Genomic DNA, 18,622 nt, shown 5'->3' with positions numbered 1-18,622 from the left:
CTGGACAACAAAGTGAATCAGCTGTATGTGCACCTATATGCCCTCCCTCTGGAGCCTCCGTCCCACCCCGCTAGGTCATCACAGAGCACCAGGCTGAGCTCCCTGGGCTGTCCAGCAGCTTCCCACTACTTATCTAGTTTACACATGGTAGTGTATATATGTTGATCCTAATCTCCCAGCTCATCCCACCTTCCCGTTGGTGGACCCTTGTGTCCACGTGTTCACTCCCTATGTCTGCATCTCTCTTCCTGCCCTGGAAATAGGTTCTTCAGTACCGTTTTTCTAGATTCCACATAGATGCATTAATATATGGTATTGTTTCTCTCTTTCTGACTTACAACTGTATGACGTTAAGTCTAGGCCTAGGTCTAGTCTAGGTCTATCGACATCTCTACAGATGACACAGTGTTGTTCCTTTTCATGGCTTAGTAATGTTCCGTTGCATGTACGTACCGCATTTGTGCATATCAGGACCACGCATGCACACAGACAGCCTGTAACCAGCTGCTCCTGTCCGGCTGTCATGCCAGCCTCTTTGCTGTGTTCCTTCACACTGTGGGGCCTCCACCATCCTGGCCCAGTTCAGAGCCTGCTTCTGCTGAACTGGCATTCTTCTTCCAAGTCACCACAGCCCTGTTTCAAATCCCAGAGGGTCCTTCACCCCACACAGGGAATTTTGCTTTACACCAAGTGTTAGAAAACTTTTCTTGCAGGGCCAGATAGTAAATATTTAGGACTTGCAGCCACATGGTCTCCATTCAGCAGTCCCACTCTGCCATTGTAGTGTGCCAGCAGCCATAATAATACTAAACAAACGGGCACGGCTATGTTCCAACGAAACTATTTACAAGAACAGGTGGCAGGCCTGATGCGGTTTGCCAAAACCCTGCTCTGTACTAAGCATCTCATTGTCTTTTCCTTGGGCCTTTTAACTGCTGGGGAGAGACCTCAACCGGAAAGGAATTAAGCAAACAAAAAAACAACAAAAATGGAGTGGTAGGACTTATTAGTTGACCTAACTTGGGATTTCTCAACCTTGGCACTGCTGATGTGTTGGGCCAGATAATTCTTTTTCCTGGAGACATGTCCCATGAATTGTAGGATGTTTACCAGCATCCCTGACCTCTACCCACTTGATGCTGTTTGTGACAACTAATAAGGTACCCGCTGTCCAGTGTCCCCTAACGTTGGGAAACACGACATAACTGAAAATGCTAGCGTTAAAGGTGACTTCAGGTAAGCGTGGACACAGGTATTCGAACAAGGATATTCCTCTCTCCACCTCTCTCTCTTTCCATCTCTCACCTCTGATGCTTTCTTCCATGTTGCTTCACCTTCAAACAGACTCCCCCATTCTTAGTAGCAAGATGGCTGCTGGCAGTTTCAAGCTTATATCCCACCAGCTTCAAGCTCCATGAAAGAAAAACTTAGCTCCTTCCCGCTAGAGCCCTAAAATCCCAGGTCTGACTCTCATTGGCCGAACTTGGGTCACATGCGCATCCCTGAGCCAATGGCAATAGCCAGGGGAATGTAGCGCTCTGATTGGTCAGACTGAGATTATGCATGCAGCCGCTGTGTATTTACATAAGGAAGTGGTGGGACCCAAAGAATCACAGCGCAAAAATGAAGTCTCTGTTGCCAGGTGTAAATTTGTACCCAGTTTCTGGTACACAGGAGCCAGCAAATGCGCTGTCCTTTCTATTGATGCCAGCCCTACGTCCTAGAGGAAGCCCTCAGCCGGCACATGGTCAGTGATCTTTCCTGGCCTGGCGTTTAATCCTCATAATCTGCTTGCCAAGTTGTTCCACCCCTTCACCGGCTCCCAGTTTGGTCTTCCTTTTACACCATCCTAGCAGTGAAGGTTCAGCGACTTCAGACTCCAACCGTGACTCGGTCTGCATTTTTAATCTTGATGTTAATTCTAGCTCATTCTCCAGCCCATATCTCCCAGCCTCAGAGCCCCAGGGCCCACACTAATTCGCTTCTCCCACCTCAACTGGTGCTGGAATAGCCATTTAAAAAACTGCCTTGGGGAAATCTAATCAAATGAGAACAAAATCTAATTTGGCACTAAAAGCCTTTGACTGAAGCCATGTTTTCTAGGGCCTTGTGGAGGCTGAATAATAAAGTCTGGAGTTTTTAAAGGTTGGAGGTTAGAGAGAGATGTGAAAGAGGAGATTCTAACAGAGGAAATAGCCCTGGATGTGTTGACACCCATAGCATTGGACCATAATAGGCAGGGGTGGGCTTCCAAAGTCATCCCTCCTCCCACCACCCAAGAAATATTTATCCCACCAGCTGGGCCAAGAATTTAGGCTCTTTAGCATTCCAAGTTGCGCATTCATCAGAAAGACCTTGGCCTAGGTCTTCAGGGACAAACCAGTAGGATCATGAGCCGGGGACTGGGGAGATCTGGGAGGTACCATAGGTCCCCCAGCGGGGAGTCACTGAACCTCTTTTTCTGGACTTTCATTCACTCTTCTGCAAACCAAGAGAGTGAAGTTCAGTGCTTCTTAAATGACTTGTCCTGGGTTCCTTTCAAAATATGTCAAAAGCTGTGGACTGTTTCCAGAAAAATGCACACACAGTGTGAGATCTGGCATCTGATATCTCGGAGGATGCGTGCTCCCAAGCTTGTTCCTGCCTTAGGACCTTTGCACTTGCTGTGCTCTCGGCCTGGAGCGTTTTCCTTGTATTCCCGTCTTCTCTCTCATTCTCATCGTTCCTCCAAGAGCCCTCCCCTGAATACCCTGCCCAGGGGCATCTCCCATGGTCCGTCTCTGGCCATTCTGTTGCGTCATCGTCCTTTATTTTCCTCATCACTGTTGTCACCAACATCACTCTCTGCACTTGTCACAGTCACCCCACAGACTCACTGAATGTGAGCTCCGCGAGGCCAGGGAGCCTGTGGCTCTTCTTTGCTGCCGTGTTTCCAGTGGTGTGGACAGCTCCAGCTCCTTAGGTGTTTAATAAATAGTTGTTAAATGAATATATTGATTTTTACATGCCAGGACACTGATTCTATCATTCACTTAATATTTTCTCTCAATTGTTTTACTCTTTTTACTTCACTTTGTTTCAAAAGAAAACATTTACAGCACCACCAATATTGTTTGTCATGACAAAGTGTTGGTCTTATTAAAGTCCCCTTCTTCCTTGTTGAAATTTTGAACCAAATGAGGAATAAACTTAAGGAGTCAGCAGATGGATGTTAAAATAGCACTTGGAGGAATCTGATAAAGGCCAGGTTTGAGGACCTGGCTTCCCTCTGAGGGCAGCTGGGCTTCCTGATGCTAAACTCCAGAGTCAGACTTCTCACTGAGCCAAGCCCCCTGAGCTCACATTGCCTGAAGGTAACTCACTCCTTACAGAAGGCAAAGGAAGGATTGGGTTTTGCATATCCAGTTTGTCCCTTCAAACCCACCAGACATATGTGCTTAGGGTCAGCAAACTGCAGTCCATGAGCCAGATTCGGTCCTCTTTCTGCCTTTGTAAATAAGTTTTATTGAAACAGAGCCACACTCAATTGTCTATGACTGTTTCATGCAATAGCAGGGTTGAATAGCTGCAATACGGACTATCTGGCCCAGGAAGCCTAAAATATTTACTCTCTGGACTTTTACAGGAAGGTTTGCTGCCCCTAGGGACAGTCTTCCTGGAGGAGGAGGAACAGGAAAGCATGGAGAGAGGCCGGCCATGTTAGCAGAGTAGAGCTCCCCAATTATGGAAATAAAATCAGAAGTGGGGAGTAAGGTCATTGAGACTCTGCAGATCTTGTTTCCTGGGCTGTACCTGGTCTCCAGGTACTTTCTCAGCTCTCACAAATTGGTTCTTTTACTGGCGGGAAGGAGATGCTGAGAGTTGGGTGGAGTTATTTTAAATCAGGGTTTTCTTTCAACTCCAAGCTATTGACACTGGGTGCCAGGTGATTCTCTGTGGGAGGGGCCGTCCTGAGCTCTGTCAAATGCTTAGCAGCCTCCCTGGCCTCCAGCCACTAGAAGCCACCAGCACCCGCCTCCCGAGGTTGTGATAAACTTGAGATGCCTGCAGACCCTGCCGTGTCTAAGGGGCAAAGCTGCCCCAGCTCGGTCACTGCTTTACAGGGCGGATGCAGCGAACCTCTAGAAGGGAACGTTCTGGAGAAAGAGGCTCCAGCCTTCAGCTCACCTGATGCTTTCCAGCTGCCTCTTACCTCCAGCTGGCAGTTCAGTCTTTGATGCCCCAACACCCAGCCGGGACGTGCAGTCACTGTTAAATTGGGCACCTATCACCTGCTTACCTTTCCCTCTGTAAAGACTGGGTGTTACTTAGGACTCAGAGCTGGGGCAGCCGGTTTTCCAGCCCCCAGCAGCCCAGGGCTTCTTTCCGGTCATTTCTGCACCGTCTTCCCGTGTGAAGGGAGGCTCCACCTTACCCCCGGATCACTGGGGGTCCTCCCTTCGTGTTTCCACCGCCTCCTCACGCCAGCATCTTTCTAGGATGAACTCATCACTCCTCCCTCAGGAGCACTCCCTTCCTGGTTCTTTGTGCAGGGGTGGGGATCTAATGGAAACACTTCCCTTTGCCTTGTGCCCGGGGGGATGTGGGAATCTGGTGTTTGTGGATGAGCAGGAATCTTCCTACCTCTGGGCAGTGCCAGCCACCTGCCAGGCCTCCAGGGAAACCCCAGAGAGGGCTCTGCTGCATGGCAGCTTCTCCTGGCCCAGCCCCTCTCCTCTGAGCCAACAGGACTCAAGCGGGCCTCCATGCTCTCTGGAAGTTCTAAGTGGATGGCCACATCTTACCTCTGCTGGCATCATAGCCCAGCCCCTGCCCACTTCTCCCACCTGTTGTTCAGTCACTAAGTCATGTCTGAGTCTCTGTGACCCCACGGACTGCAGCACACCAGGTCTCCCTGTCCTTCACCATCTCCTGGAGCTTGCTCAAACTCATGTCCATTGAGTCAGTGATGCCATCCAACCATCTCATCCTCTGCTGCCCCCCTTCTTCTCCTGCCCTGTCTTTCCCAGCATCAGGGTCTTTTCCAGTGGTCGGTTCTTCACATCAGGTGGCCAAAGTATTGAAGCTTCAGCATCAGTCCTTCCCATGAATATTCAGGGTTGATTTCCTTTAGGATTGACTGGTTGGATCTTCTGACTGTCCAAGGGACTCTCAAGAGTCTCCTCTAGCACCACAGGTCAAAAGCATCAGTTCTTCAGCGCTCATCTCCATCTGTCTCTTCTCATCTTAGGCTCTGAACTGACAACCACTGGACACTCACTGTTTGCCAGGAACAGACTCAGCACCCAGCTTGCAGAATCTCTATAAATCCCTTCCACGACCCAAGCTCTTGGCAGTGGTTCTGAGTGTCTCGGAGCCCTGGTGTTCTCATCCGGAAGAGAGGGCTGGCCTGGCACCTCTGCCTCTGGAAAAACTCTCACAGATTTGTCCATTGCTGAAAAAAAAAATGGCCTTATAGGTCATAATTATTTAAAATTGTCCTTGCTTATTGAGGAAGATACAAAGAACCAAAAATATCTCAGAAACCTTGTGTCACCTCACTGCCCACAGGGAGTTTGGGGTACGTCCCAGTCTGGATGAATTAGGGTAAATTTTTTTTAAGTGAGCCCTGCTGGTGGTGGGGAGCAGGCATGCAGAGACACGCCGTGCTGTAAACACCCAGCCCCGTGGAGTTTCACCAGCTGAACCACCCGTGTCCCAGCAACAGAACAAGACCATCATTACCCAAGAAGTCCCTTTCCATCCACCTTTCCCCCACATCCAGCAATGACCACTGCTTTTCTTCCCAAAGCCATAGACTCCTTTTGCCTGGCTTTGAACTTGATGTAAAGGGGGTCATGCAGTAATACGATTATATCTGGTTTATTTCTCTTAACACTGTTTGGTTGTTGTGACTCATCCCTGTTAGTAAGCGTGGCATTAGTATTTTCCTTGTTTCTATACATACTCGGGTATATAAACATACATTGTGTTTCTCTATTCTTCTTTTTAATTGTAGTTATTTGTTTGTTTGTTGTTCATGGCAGCACAGGGTCCTCGTTGCTACGGGCTTTCTCTCGTTGCCATGAGTGGGGGCTACTCTCGCATCGCGCACGGGCTTCTCATTGCGTGGCTTCTGCTGCTGAGAAGCACAGGCTGTCAAGCACAAGGGCTTGGTTGCCCCATGGCATGTGGGGTCTTCCCGGACTGGGGATCGAGCGCGTGTCCCCTGCACTAGCAGGTGGATTCTTAACCAGCACCAGGGTGGTCCTGTTTCCCCACTCATGCACAGATGGATTTCTGTTTTGTTTCTAGTTATTTGCTATCATGAATAGTGCTGCTGTGAGCCTGTGACTTTGGGTGAACATATGAATGCGTTTCTGCTGAATGAACACCCAGGATTCAAATGGCTGGGGCAGAAGCTATGACTATGATCAAGTTTAACAGATACTAGCAAACAGTTTTCTTTCCATGCCGGGATTGCTCTGCACATCCACTGGCAGCGTGTGAGAACTCCAGATGCTCCACGCCCCCACCAACGACTGGCCTTGGTCCATTTTTTTTTTTTTATTGTTAGCCCTTCTAGTCACTGAGTCATAGATAAAATCCAAGGGGATCCGTAAACCTGAGTGGTAAAAATCTAGACTCTTGTTTTCACTGACCTACAACTGCCACTTGACATTTGCTTCAATTAGGAATGTAGGCCTCTAACTGTGGCATGTTGGCAGAATCTATAACTTGTCATCTGTAGAAATCACTGATATTTCAGTATTCTATTGCAGTTTCTGTAGATATTGCAAAGTAAAATATTCTCCCTCAGGACTTCCCTGGTAGTGCAGTGGCTGAGACTCCACACGGTTCAATCCCTGGTCAGGGAACTAGATCTCACATGCTGCAACTAAAGATTCCACGTGCTACAGCTAAGACCCAGTGCAGCCAAATAAAGAAATATTTTTACAAAACTGTTCTCACTCATCACTCCTTTGAAATGATCACTTTTTACAAGGCCTTGCATTTAGCATCTTCATTTTTTTTTAAGGACCCATTACTCTATGGCAAACTCTAATACTTTGATAACTGATTTTCCAAAACAATTGATTTTCTCTGCAATCCTGTGTATTTTACTTTCTGCATGTGAGAACATTGGAGAACGGGGTCACGGACTGCACTTGCTGGCGAGGGGCTCCGTGGTTCAGGGGGCAGTGCTGTCTCCATGTCCTGGCCTGGCATGGTTTGGAAATTTCTATTGAGTGGTGGCAAGAGAAGGCTTTTGCTCTCTGCAACCTCACGCGGCTTCCTGGTGCCTCTCCCCTCCAGCTTTCTTCGGGAAGTACCTTAATGAATACAACGGCTCCTACGTGCCGCCAGGCTGGAAGGAATGGGTCGGCCTCCTCAAAAACTCCCGCTTTTATAACTACACGCTGTGTCGGAATGGAGTGAAGGAGAAACACGGCTTTGACTACTCCAAGGTGAGTCCCCCTTCCTGGCTGGGGCGGCAGTGGGGCTCAGCCCTGGGGATCGGGACACGGAGGCCCAACTGCCTGGGTTCCGATCGTGATGCTTATACATGAGACTTCGACAGCTTGCTGACACCCTCTGCTTCAGTTCCTTCATTTCTCAAATAATAGTCTCTGTTCCTAAGAGTACTGTTTTATTTTTCTTTTTTTTTTAATCAAAGTATAGTTGATTTAAGACTTCCCAGATGGCTCCTGCCAAGCAGGAGACGCAGGTTCGATCCCTGGGTCAGGAAGATCCCCTGGAGAAGGAAATGGCAGCCCACTCCGGTATTCTTGTCTGGGAAATCCCATGGACAGAGGAGCCTGGTGGGCTAAGTCCAGGGGGTTGCACAGAGTTGGACACAACTTAGCGACTGAACAACAAGAGGGATAGTTGATTTACAATATTGCAATTAGTTTCAGTGATACAGCAAAGTGATGCAGTTACGTTTTCCAGATTATTTTTCATTATACATCATTTCAAAGTATTGACTATAATTCCCTGTGGCATACAGTAAATTTCTGTTGCTTACCTATTTTATGTGGCGTATTTATTAATCCCATACTCCTAATTTATCCTTCCCCCCCCCAATCCTTTCCCCTTTGATAACTATAGGTTTGTTTTCTATGTCTGTGGGTCTTTTTCTGTCTTCTGTATAGATTCATTTGTATTATTTTTTAGATTCCACATAAAATAGTATCATATAATATGAATATTTGTCTTCCTCTGACTTACTTCACTAAGTATAATACTAGGTCCATCTGTGTGGTTGCAAATGGCAATATTAGAGTGTTGGGTTTTTTCAACTGAAATATATTTGACATATAACACTGTGTGAATTTAACACGTACAACATGTTGGTTCAGTGCACTCAGTGTAATGCAGTGTGCGCGGTCATGTCAGCTAAGGCTTTATCATGTTGCAGAAGTATCTTTTCCTTTTGGGAGGGAAATAATTAAGACCTAGTCTCTTGGCAAGTCTAGTGTTTATAATACAATTGTTGCTATAGTACAGTTGTTCGTGTCTGACTCTTTGTGACCCGTGGACTGTAACACACCAGGCTCCTCTGTCCTCCACTATCTCCCAGGTTTTGCTCAAATTCACTATAATCCAGTACTGTTGCACGTAATCACTGTGCTGTGCATGAGATCTCCAGAACCTCCTCATTCACTAGCTGTAAGTGCGCACCCTTAAACAGCATCTCCCCAGTTCTCCCATCCCTCAGCCCCTGGGAGAGCCCATTCGACTTTCTGTTTTTATGAGTTCACCTCTTTCGGACTCCATGTATGTTTTGTGGTATCGCACAATATTTGTCTTGCTCAGATTGACTTCAGTCACTTAGCATAATTTCCATGTTGTTGCAGATAGCCAGGATTTCCTTCTTTCTCGTGATGGAATAATATTCCTCTGTGTGTGTGTGTGTGTGTGTGTGTGTGTGTGTGTGTGTGTATACACACCACATCGTCTCTATCCATTCATCATTGAGGACACTCGGCTTGTTTGCATACCCAGGCTGCTGGGACTAACGCTGCAATAAACAGGAGAGTGCAGCTATCCCTTCAAGATCCAGTTTTCACTTCCTTTGGATAAACACCCCGAAGTGGAATCCCCAGATCATGGAGCAGTTCTATTTTTAACTTTTTGAGGAACCTCCTTGCTGTCTTCTGTAGTAGCTGCATCAATTTACATTCCACCAGCAGTCCACAGAGCTTCCCTTTCCTCCACATCCCCACCGACACTTGTCATGTCTTGTCTTTCTGATGCTCACCATTCTAACAGGCACCAGGTGATATGAGAGCCTTATTTTACAACATTTTGCCAAGGCAGAAATTTGTTATAGAAAGCGTGCATAGAGAACATACAGTTTAATGACTTTTCACAAACTGAATGGATGCATGTAACCAGCATTCACGTAGGTCAAGCAGCGATGTTGCCACCAGCCCCAGAAGGCCCCCTCGTGTAACTCCTTCCATCAGCCACCCCTCCTACAAGGACTTCTATCACTCAGACTTCCAGCACTGTAGATTAGTTCTGTATCCAGCTTCTTTTGCTTAATACTTTGCTGAAATCCACCCATGTTCTTCCTTGTGAGTGTCGCTCCTCCATCCTTGTTGTATCGAGTTCTATAGCTTAACCTACTCCTTCCCCATATGTATCTGTGTTAGGCGCTCAGTCGTGTCTGACTTTTTGCAACCCCATGGACTATAGCCTGCCAGGCTCCTCTGTCCATGGGATTCTCCTGGCAAGAATACTGGAGTGGGTCGCCATTTCCTTCTCCAGGGGATCTTCCCAACCCAGGGATTAAACCCGTGTCTCCTGCATTGCAGGCAGATTCTTTCCCATCTGAGCCACCAGAGAAACCCCTAGGTCATTCCTAGGCCATACTTTTGCCAGTTCTGGTTTGTTGAACTGCCATCAGGTAAGGTTCATGGATCCTAGGTGGACAGCTCAGGAAATTTTCACACATGTGTGCATCTGTGTAACTGCCACTGAGGTCAAATTATAGAGCAGTGCCAACCCCCAGAAGGCTCCCTCATACACTGTTCCAGTCAGAAGTGTATAGTGTTATTTCATTGTAGTTTTTTTCCGCAAAGGCTTTTGAAGCTCACAGGAGTTAATAATACGTGTAGAGTAATAGAGGAGACCACTGCACATAGTAAACGCTCAGAATATATTAGTTCAGATCAAGACACAAAACTTCCTCTGCAAAGGGCCAAATACTAAATACTTTAGACTTCACAAGCTATAGTCGCCATTACAACTGCTCAAGTCCACCCTTGCAGTCCAAAAGCAGCTGTAGATGATACGTAAACAGATAAACCTAGCTGTGTTTCAATAAAACTTTATTTTTAAAAAAAACAGGCAAGAGGCCTGACTTAGCCAGTGGGCTGTAGCTTCCTGATCTCTGGCTTAAATAATGATGATGGTGGTGATGAGGACAGGAAGGAGGAGAGACTAATACTGATGGTTCATCCAAACTTATCATTAAAAAAAAAAAAAATCATCCTGTGACTAGCAAATATTCCTGCCATCTCAGCAGCCAAAATACACTCTATCCCCATTTCCCTTCTGGAGATACCAGCACATTTGGGGAGCCCTCCCAGCTTTGACAGGTAATCACCACCCACGTGTGCAAGCCTGACCAGGCCCTGAGTGGCAGAAACCACACATGGCATCACCTGGGCACTGCCTCTCCAGACCCTGTGTCTCACTCTGCACGTAGAAGGCCTGCTTCCATGACCTCCCCAGAGCAAATTCATCCTAAAGTCCTGGTTGGGGTGTTTAGCCAGTCTGCTGGACTCCTTGGAAATAAAGCATAGTCTCACAAGGCTGAACACACTTTTCTCTCCTCCCAGCCTCAGTGCAGGCAGATTCTTCAAATACCCAGAAAAGTCCACTCCCTCCTTGTTAACATTCCTTGCCATGTCCGCCCTGGCCTCAGCACAGCCTGATAATGAAGTTATCCAGGGGACCCCACCCCCTTGGTGCTGAGGACGGGATGCACAGCGGCTGCTTTCTCACCCGTCTCCTGCCATCCACGCATCTCAGCCTGAGAATGAGAGGCGACCCCCTGACAAAGGTGGGAGAGTTCCTGGGACTCCAGTTACCGGAGACCTGGAAACAGAGAGGGATGGGGGGCCCTCGGGGGTCAGAGCTGGCTCAGGTCCAGGGTTTGGCTCACAAGGGTAGCAGTGGGCGGCAGGAGCACCAGGAGGGAACAGGAGCGAGCGTGGAGTTTCCAGCCACAGCAGAGCTGGGGAGCGAGGACCCATGACTCTGGGAGGTCGGAACATCGTTGCCAAGGCTAACCCTGGGTGCCCTGGCAGAGACCCAGGGAAGGAAGAAACCAGCAGTCCTTCCCAAGTGCCCCTCAGAAGGCCCTCTGAGGACTCTGCCCTAATCCCTGATCCCGAAGGCGGGCAGATGCCACCAAAAGGGGTCCTCATAGCAGAGCGGAAAGAGAGAGGCAGCGTTGATGAGAAAAGAATGATGTATAAAGCAAGCCGAATGGTCAAAGAGGGCAGGAGAGTGCAGAACAGGTAGCGGAAGGGAGACGGGAGTGACCAGGTGGGGAGAGGGGAGGGTCCAGGCGGTGGGAGGCTCTGCAGAAACGGTGGTTGCCGTGAACTTGAGTGCAGCCACCATTTGTGCTTTCTCTCTGTTCCAAAGAAGCCTCCCTCCTATGCAGAGGAGCTTAGCCCAGCTGTTGGCTGCAAATGTGTCACTGAAAGAAATCAACCAAGAAAGCCCACTAATGCAGGAAATGACGAAATGACTGAGAGGGTGGGTGTCTAAAGCCATCAGAGAAGCTTAGGATGTAAGGACTGGTGGAAAAGCAAGCTGCAGGACTCTTCCGGGTCCCTAGTCCGATGTCACCTTCCTAGACCACCCTGTGTACTGGGCACCTCCCCACCCCAACCCCACCCCCATCTCCATGGGTGTGCCACACCTGTGTATATCACAGATTCATCTGTTAACTGTCCTCCTATTTGAACACAAGGCTCATGAAGGCAGGAGTGTTTGTCTTGTCCACTGCTGTATTTCTTGGATGAATGGAAGTACACAGTATGATAGGATTCACGTAAAAAGATGCATAAAGCGACTGTAACATACGTAAGAACACATCAGGAAAGATACTTCTTTCTCAGCAGGAGACTAAAGAGGCCAAGGTAGGAAGTGGAGATGAGAGCTTATCAAAGGGAACTTCAGCTTTGTTTGTACTGTTTCAATTTTCACAAGGAAAATGCTTGATTCCTGAGAAATAATGGCTAACCCTCCTTTAGAGGGTATCATGCACCAGATACCGCTGGAATCATTGTATATGAATTAACCCATGCATTTCTCACCAGAGCCTGTGAGCAATTTGCTGTTAATTTCCCTAATCACTAGATGAGAAAACTGAGGCCCAGAGAGGCGAAGAAACCAAGCCACACAGCTGGAAGGGGAATGCTCCCTGGTGGTTTAGACAATAAAGAATCTGCCTGCAATGCAGAGACCCAGTTCAGTCCCTGGGGTGGGCAGATCTCCTGAAGAAAGAAATAGCTACCCACTCCAGTATTCTTGCCTGGAGAATTTGATTCTTGTGGTCCATGGGTCTCAAAGAGTCAGACACGACTGAGTAACTAACATTTTCACTTTCAGGATTCAAACCCAGGCCATCAGGCTTCAAAATCCATTCTTAAAACTAGAGTTCTTGGGTCAAGCCCAGCCTGCCAACTGTTTTGCTACAACCCTGAGCTTAGAATGGTTTTTCCACGTCTACTTAGCTGGAAAAAAATAAATAAAAAAAAAAACAGCGATTTTCATGACCCATGAATATTACATGAAATTCAGATTTTAGTGTGCGTGGATAAAGTCTTACTGCAGCCTAGACATGCCCATTCATTTCTGCCATTGCTGCTTTTCAGCTGTAACAGCAGTGATGAGTGATTGTAACTGAGACTTCTGGCCTATGAAGCCTCAAATATTTATCATCTGGCCTTTTACAGAAAAGGTTTGTTAAGACCTGATATAAACCACCATCTACTCCTCCCAGTAATATTTTTGTTTGTCGGGGGACAAAAGATGGACCAGACCAAAAAACACAAAGCCCTGGGTTCTAACTCTGAATGAATTGCGTATTAGTTTTGTGGCCTTGGTTTTCCTATCTGTAAAATGGGCATGGTGTCCACTTCGCAAAGTTGCTATGAAGGTCAGTGGAACAAAGGTCTGATATCGATAAGAGCCAGTGTCCCTTGTGGGTTCCCCCGGTATCAGGCTCGTGGCTAAATGCAATATTTGCTTGTCAAGTTTATGTGAAGTCACCATCTGAAGGGACTGGTATTAGACCCATTTTTGAAATGCAGCTATAGCAGCAGCTTGTTGATTTATATCATATAAAGGAAATTATTTTTATGTAATGTTCTACATGGCCCCCTTTATAAGACCCTTTTTTACTCCCCAAAATGTTTCAAGGGAAAATGCATGAAGTAACGAGTGACTTTCTCCCCTCTCTCCCCTTATCTTGCTCCCCAATTAGCACTTAGGGATCTGTCCTTCTGAATTTTTCTCTTAGTGCTCAGAAGCATATGAAGGTAGGGGTTTGGTTTCTCCTCTCTGCCCTACTCCTCCCACAAAAAAATATAAATAAATAAACTTTTCTGAAGTTTGACTCTGTAGTTTGCTCTTTCCCTTCAGAGTATATCGGGGACGATGGTCCACCTCGGTCACTATAGGCCTCCTTCCCTTTTCGTGTCTGCCCAGCACTGCACAGTATGAAAGCGGCCCAGGGTCATTAGTCATCACCCCACTGCTGGTCACTGTGGTGCAGTGACCGTCCTACGCACAGAGACGTAGTGCACGAGCGTCCCTGGAGCTGTGTGTCTCTAGAGGCATAGGAACCCAAGGAGTATGCATGCATTTCGTACAGGGTACAATGGGAGAAGGGTAGAAACTGTAGCCATTTCTTCACCTTTTTTTTCCTGTAAAATAATGTCTCTTTTTGAAAGTTATCATTTTCGACAGAGCTGCTTCCTAGGAAGCAGAGGGTAAACGTTTAAGAATTCATTCCCTACCAAGGAAATCAGCAGCTAAGGATTTACCAAGTTCAGGAAGAACTTGAATCTCAACTTCTTTGCTGAGCTTTTAAAGCCCTCATTTCCTGTCCATGACGCTCCCACTCCTCCATCCTCCTGCCTGCTCATCTAAGTGGCTCTCACTGTTCTGGAGCCGCTAACATGCCTGTGTTTGTGGCACGATTTGCTTGCCCCTGCATTGTCCCTGCTGACTGTTCATCCTCTTTCTATTCCTTGAACGCAAGCCACGCTTGTTCCTGCCTCAGAGCCCTTGCATTTGCTGTCCCCTCTGCCTGAAACACTTCCTCCAGATCGGTGATTCTCACTCCTGGCTTCACATTGGAGTCCCCTGGGGAGATTAAAGTCCAGTGCCCAGCCTGAACCACAGAGCAGCTAAACCAGAAGAAGGCCCAGACATCGGTAAAGCTCCCCTAAGGATTCCAGCAAGCAGCTGAGAGTGAACTCCAATGATGGAGCTCTTCCCACGCCCAGTTCCTTCTTGCCGCTCAGGTCTCAGCTCGAGTGTCACCTCCTCAGAGAGGCCCTCCCTGATTGCCCCAGCTCCCAATTACTCTTTGCCACATCTTGTCTTATTTCCTCCTTCTGTCACTCCTCATCACTATCTTGACTCTTTGGTTATATGTTCGTCTGCTCCTGCCCCCAGGACAGACCCTTCAGCATTGCAGGCATGTATGCACCCTCCACAATGGGATCCCTGCTGCTGCTGCTGCTGCTAAGTCGCTTCAGTCCCTAGGGCCTTGAAAAGACTTCAGGCTTAGGGACCAAGACTCAGGAGGCCCGACTGCCAACATTTATCAGCTGTGTGACATTGGGCGATTCACTTAACTTCTCTGGGCCTTCATTTTCCTGTTCTGGAAAACAGGGCTGATCATCACACCTACTTTCTAGGACTATGTAAGAATTAACAAGCTAACACACGTAAACCCAAAAGAGTTCCTGGCACGCCGTAAGCACTCAGTAGTGTTATTATTTTAATACCTGTCATGAATGAATGACAAATTGCAATTCCTCTCCCATCCTCCCTAACCCCTCCTCAGGGTTTTTCCTCCACTGTGAGGTGTTATCATTTGACACTCCCTATTCTGCTTGCCTCCTTACTGTCTATTCCCTGTTTTACTTCATCACTCACTGCATGTCTGCCCCTAGACCAGCAGCTCCAGGAGGGCAAGGATTGTCTGTTTTGGTCACTTTTGCATGTTCAGCACAGATGCCCAGCTTCTCACACCTTCTCCTGTCTCTCCCCGGCCCCCAGGACTACCTGACGGACCTGATCACCAACGACAGCGTGAGCTTCTTCCGCACGTCCAAGAAGATGTACCCGCACAGGCCTGTGCTCATGGTCATCAGCCACGCAGCCCCCCACGGTCCTGAGGACTCAGCTCCCCAGTACTCAAGCCTCTTTCCTAATGCATCTCAGCACATGTAAGTGTCAGGGCACTGCCTCCCCTCCAGAGCTACTGGGTAGCACAAAGGCGGGAGGGTCAGGCTCGGTCACAATGATGTAATGATGGAGACAAGGCTGCCTCTTCTCTCTAATCCTCCTGGTTTAAAGAACCCAGGAGCACACAGCTGATCTCTGGAGAACTGGAATACAGATCCAGTAATAACAACCCAAAGCATGCAACAGGAGTGGTTAACGTGGGACCCGCATTCTCTCACCGAGATCTGTGGCTAGAACTGCCTTTCGGGTGTGTACGCATGTGTCGTAGGTTTCCTTCCAAGCCTGTGTGTTTCATTTTGCACATTTTTAAGCATTCTTTTGAGAAGGGGTCTGTAGCTTCATCAGGCTACTAATATGTCTACAGCCTGTATAAGCTATTGACTCCATGGCAGACTCTGTTCTAAGCCCTGTGCTGGTGGTTTAGTTGCTAAGTCGTGTACGATTCTTGGGACCCCCTGGACTGTCTGTCCATGGGATTTCCCAGGCAGTAATACTGGAGTGGGTCGCCATTTCCTTCTCCAGGGGATCTTCTGCACTGAATCCCTGAATATTCCCAGTGACCCTTGATGTATGAGTTATCTATTGCTGCATGACAAGTTATCTTGAAATTGAACCACTTAGAACACCAGTGTGTAGCATCTCACAGTATCTGTGAGTCAGGACTCTGGGGGCTACCTGTCTGGTTCTGGCTCAGGGTCTCCAGAGGATATAATCAAGATGTCAGCTGGGGTGCCACCACCTGAGGCTTGCCTGGGGCTCACACACAGGGCTGCCTCTGACCTAGGGCCAATGCAGTCTTTTATAACCTGATCTCAAAAGGACACACCACCTCTACCATACTCTACTCATCACACGGACCAGTGGGAGGGGGCTACTCACGGTAGAATTGGGGGCCGTTGAGGGCTGTCTTGGAGGCTGCCTGTCAGGGAGGTGAGGTAAGTTCCCTAAGGTCACACAGCTGGTAAATGGCAGAGCTCAGATTCATATCCGGCCCCCATTCCTGCCTGCCGTCTCTCTGCCCACCTCTCCAGTCCTCCTTCCAGCAGGCTAGAAAGTCTTTCTGGAATCTTCTGCATTCCTCTGCCTCAAACCACCTCCTGCTCAGCCATGATGCTCAGCAAACCTTCTCTCTGACTTTGGGGCGACAAGAGCAGGGCAGTTTGGAGCCCGCCTGAATATTCCGGGTGTTTAAGTTTCCTTATAATCAGAATGCATCGCCCTCCTCGCCCCGCTCGCTGTGATTCCTTTCTGACAGCACCCAGAGTGGCTCCTGGGGGGTGAGGCAGCGTGTCCGCCGACCCCCTGGTCTTTGGGAAGCAGGGTTGGACAGGTGAGGAAGAACCACATCCCACGACAGCAGCACCGCCTCTCCGCAAAGCTGGCCTGGGGGCCCCACCCGCGCACTCCTCCCGCCTGGGAGGCCAGCCTGCCGCCCCCAGCCTCTGCACAGGCAGTGTGAGACGGGAGGCGCCGTGGGGTGGGGTGGGGAGAAGGTTCGCTTGGCTTCTGCAGTGTCTCCTCTAAAAGGGGTGCTGGCCCCCCCCACCAGCAGCCCTGGAGTTTCGTGATGAGGTTGCTTGACATCGCCTGCTCATTTATTTTCCCTTTGAAATGAAAATTATAGATCTTGAACATGAGCACCGCCTGCTATTACTTACCCAGAGCGCCCCCCGCACCTTATTAGGAGTGTGTTTGGAAGGCTCTCTTATCTCTGGGGTATAATCATTTTCAAAACAAACCTCCAAACCAGAAAGTTCTGCAGCTGGGATGTTTAATTACAACAGTCAGGGGGCGGAGGAGGGGCCAGAGCCCTCAGGTCGGAGTTCCAGATCTTTTCGTCATGAGGCCCCTGTCAGAGACTCTCACCCTTTCAAGCCTGCGTCACATTCTCTGCTGGGCTTTGGGTTCTGGCAAATGCTGCTCGTTGCGATGCGGTCCCACTGCACCTGCCCAGGGCCCCATCCACCCTCCCCAGCTTCGTACATACAGAGACGCACACAGACACACACACACACACACACACAGATACAGACACAAATATACAAATAGATACACACAGATGTACACACAAACTGGTCTTCCCTGGTGGCTCAGATGGTAAAGAATCTGCCTGCAATGCAGGAGACCAGGTTCCATCCCTGGGTTGGGAAGATCCCCTGGAAAAGGGGATGGCCACCCACTGCAGTATTCTTACCTGGAGAATCCCATGGACAGGGGAGCCTGGTGGGCTAAAGTCCACAGACTTGCAGAGAGTCCGACACGACTGAGCGACTAACACATTCACATACACAAATACACCAATGCGCACACAAACACAGATACACAGAACACACAGATACAGACCCAAAGACACACAAATTACACAGATACACAGACATGTACACACAGGCCCATATACAGACACACACAGATACACAAATATACACAGAAACAGACACCCGAACACACAGACACAAAGATCTAAGCACATACCCACACACAGATACACAAAAACACACACACAGAGACGCACATAAACACAGATGCAAACGCAGACACACAAAACATGCAAATACACCACCATACAGCCATGCACATACAGAGACAGGCGCACACACAGACACACACACAGACACACACACACAGACACACACACACGCAGCCAGAGCTTCCTCGGAGTGTGGCATCTGACCGGGTCACGGGCCTCTCCTTCCATCACCCAAGGGAGCCAGGCCCAGGCTCGCTTCTTGGGGTGGGGGTGGGGCCAGGCTTCCAGACACAGAGCGAGGGGCCGGAAGGGGCGGCAGAAGAGGGGATGTTGTCCTTCAGGCTGGACAAGCAGACATTCCTCGGATTCTTTCAGAGGTGAGGGCTTTGCCTCTTTGTTCAGCAGTCGGCTGGGTTCCCGTGAAAATGTGACCCCGTCCCAGGAGAGCAGGGAGAGCCTGGCCCCAAGCAGGTCCCCAGATCCTGCTCCAAAAGCCGTCTCCAGAGAAGGGGCTTCAGAAAGCAGACTTTTGACAGACTCACCCCTCACTGTTCTCCAGGGCAGACACCAGCCCCTTAGAATCTAACAGATTCAAGGATGATTGCTCAGAATTGCATCCAGAATCCGGGCCCCTGGGGCCATGGGAACAATTTCCCCAAACCA

General features: G+C 48.7%; 1 protein-coding gene across 6 annotated transcripts in view; it reads left to right on the top strand.

The window, feature by feature from the left end:
• The window catches only part of SULF2 (sulfatase 2), a 125,905-nt gene that overhangs the window by 76,106 nt on the left and 31,177 nt on the right, over positions 1-18,622 (top strand). For all 6 annotated transcript variants that reach the window (XM_018057993.1, XM_018057992.1, XM_018057996.1 and 3 more), the window contains exons 4-5: positions 7,297-7,448; positions 15,304-15,473. In XM_018057993.1, coding sequence (XP_017913482.1) covers positions 7,297-7,448; positions 15,304-15,473 — 322 coding nt within the window. The remainder of the gene's footprint in view (positions 1-7,296; positions 7,449-15,303; positions 15,474-18,622) is intronic.

This window comes from Capra hircus, chromosome 13 (assembly GCF_001704415.2).
Source record: "Capra hircus breed San Clemente chromosome 13, ASM170441v1, whole genome shotgun sequence".
Lineage (NCBI taxonomy): Eukaryota > Metazoa > Chordata > Mammalia > Artiodactyla > Bovidae > Capra > Capra hircus.
The sequence above is the reverse complement of the archived record's forward strand: the minus strand, read 5'-3'. Positions and strand labels throughout refer to the sequence as shown.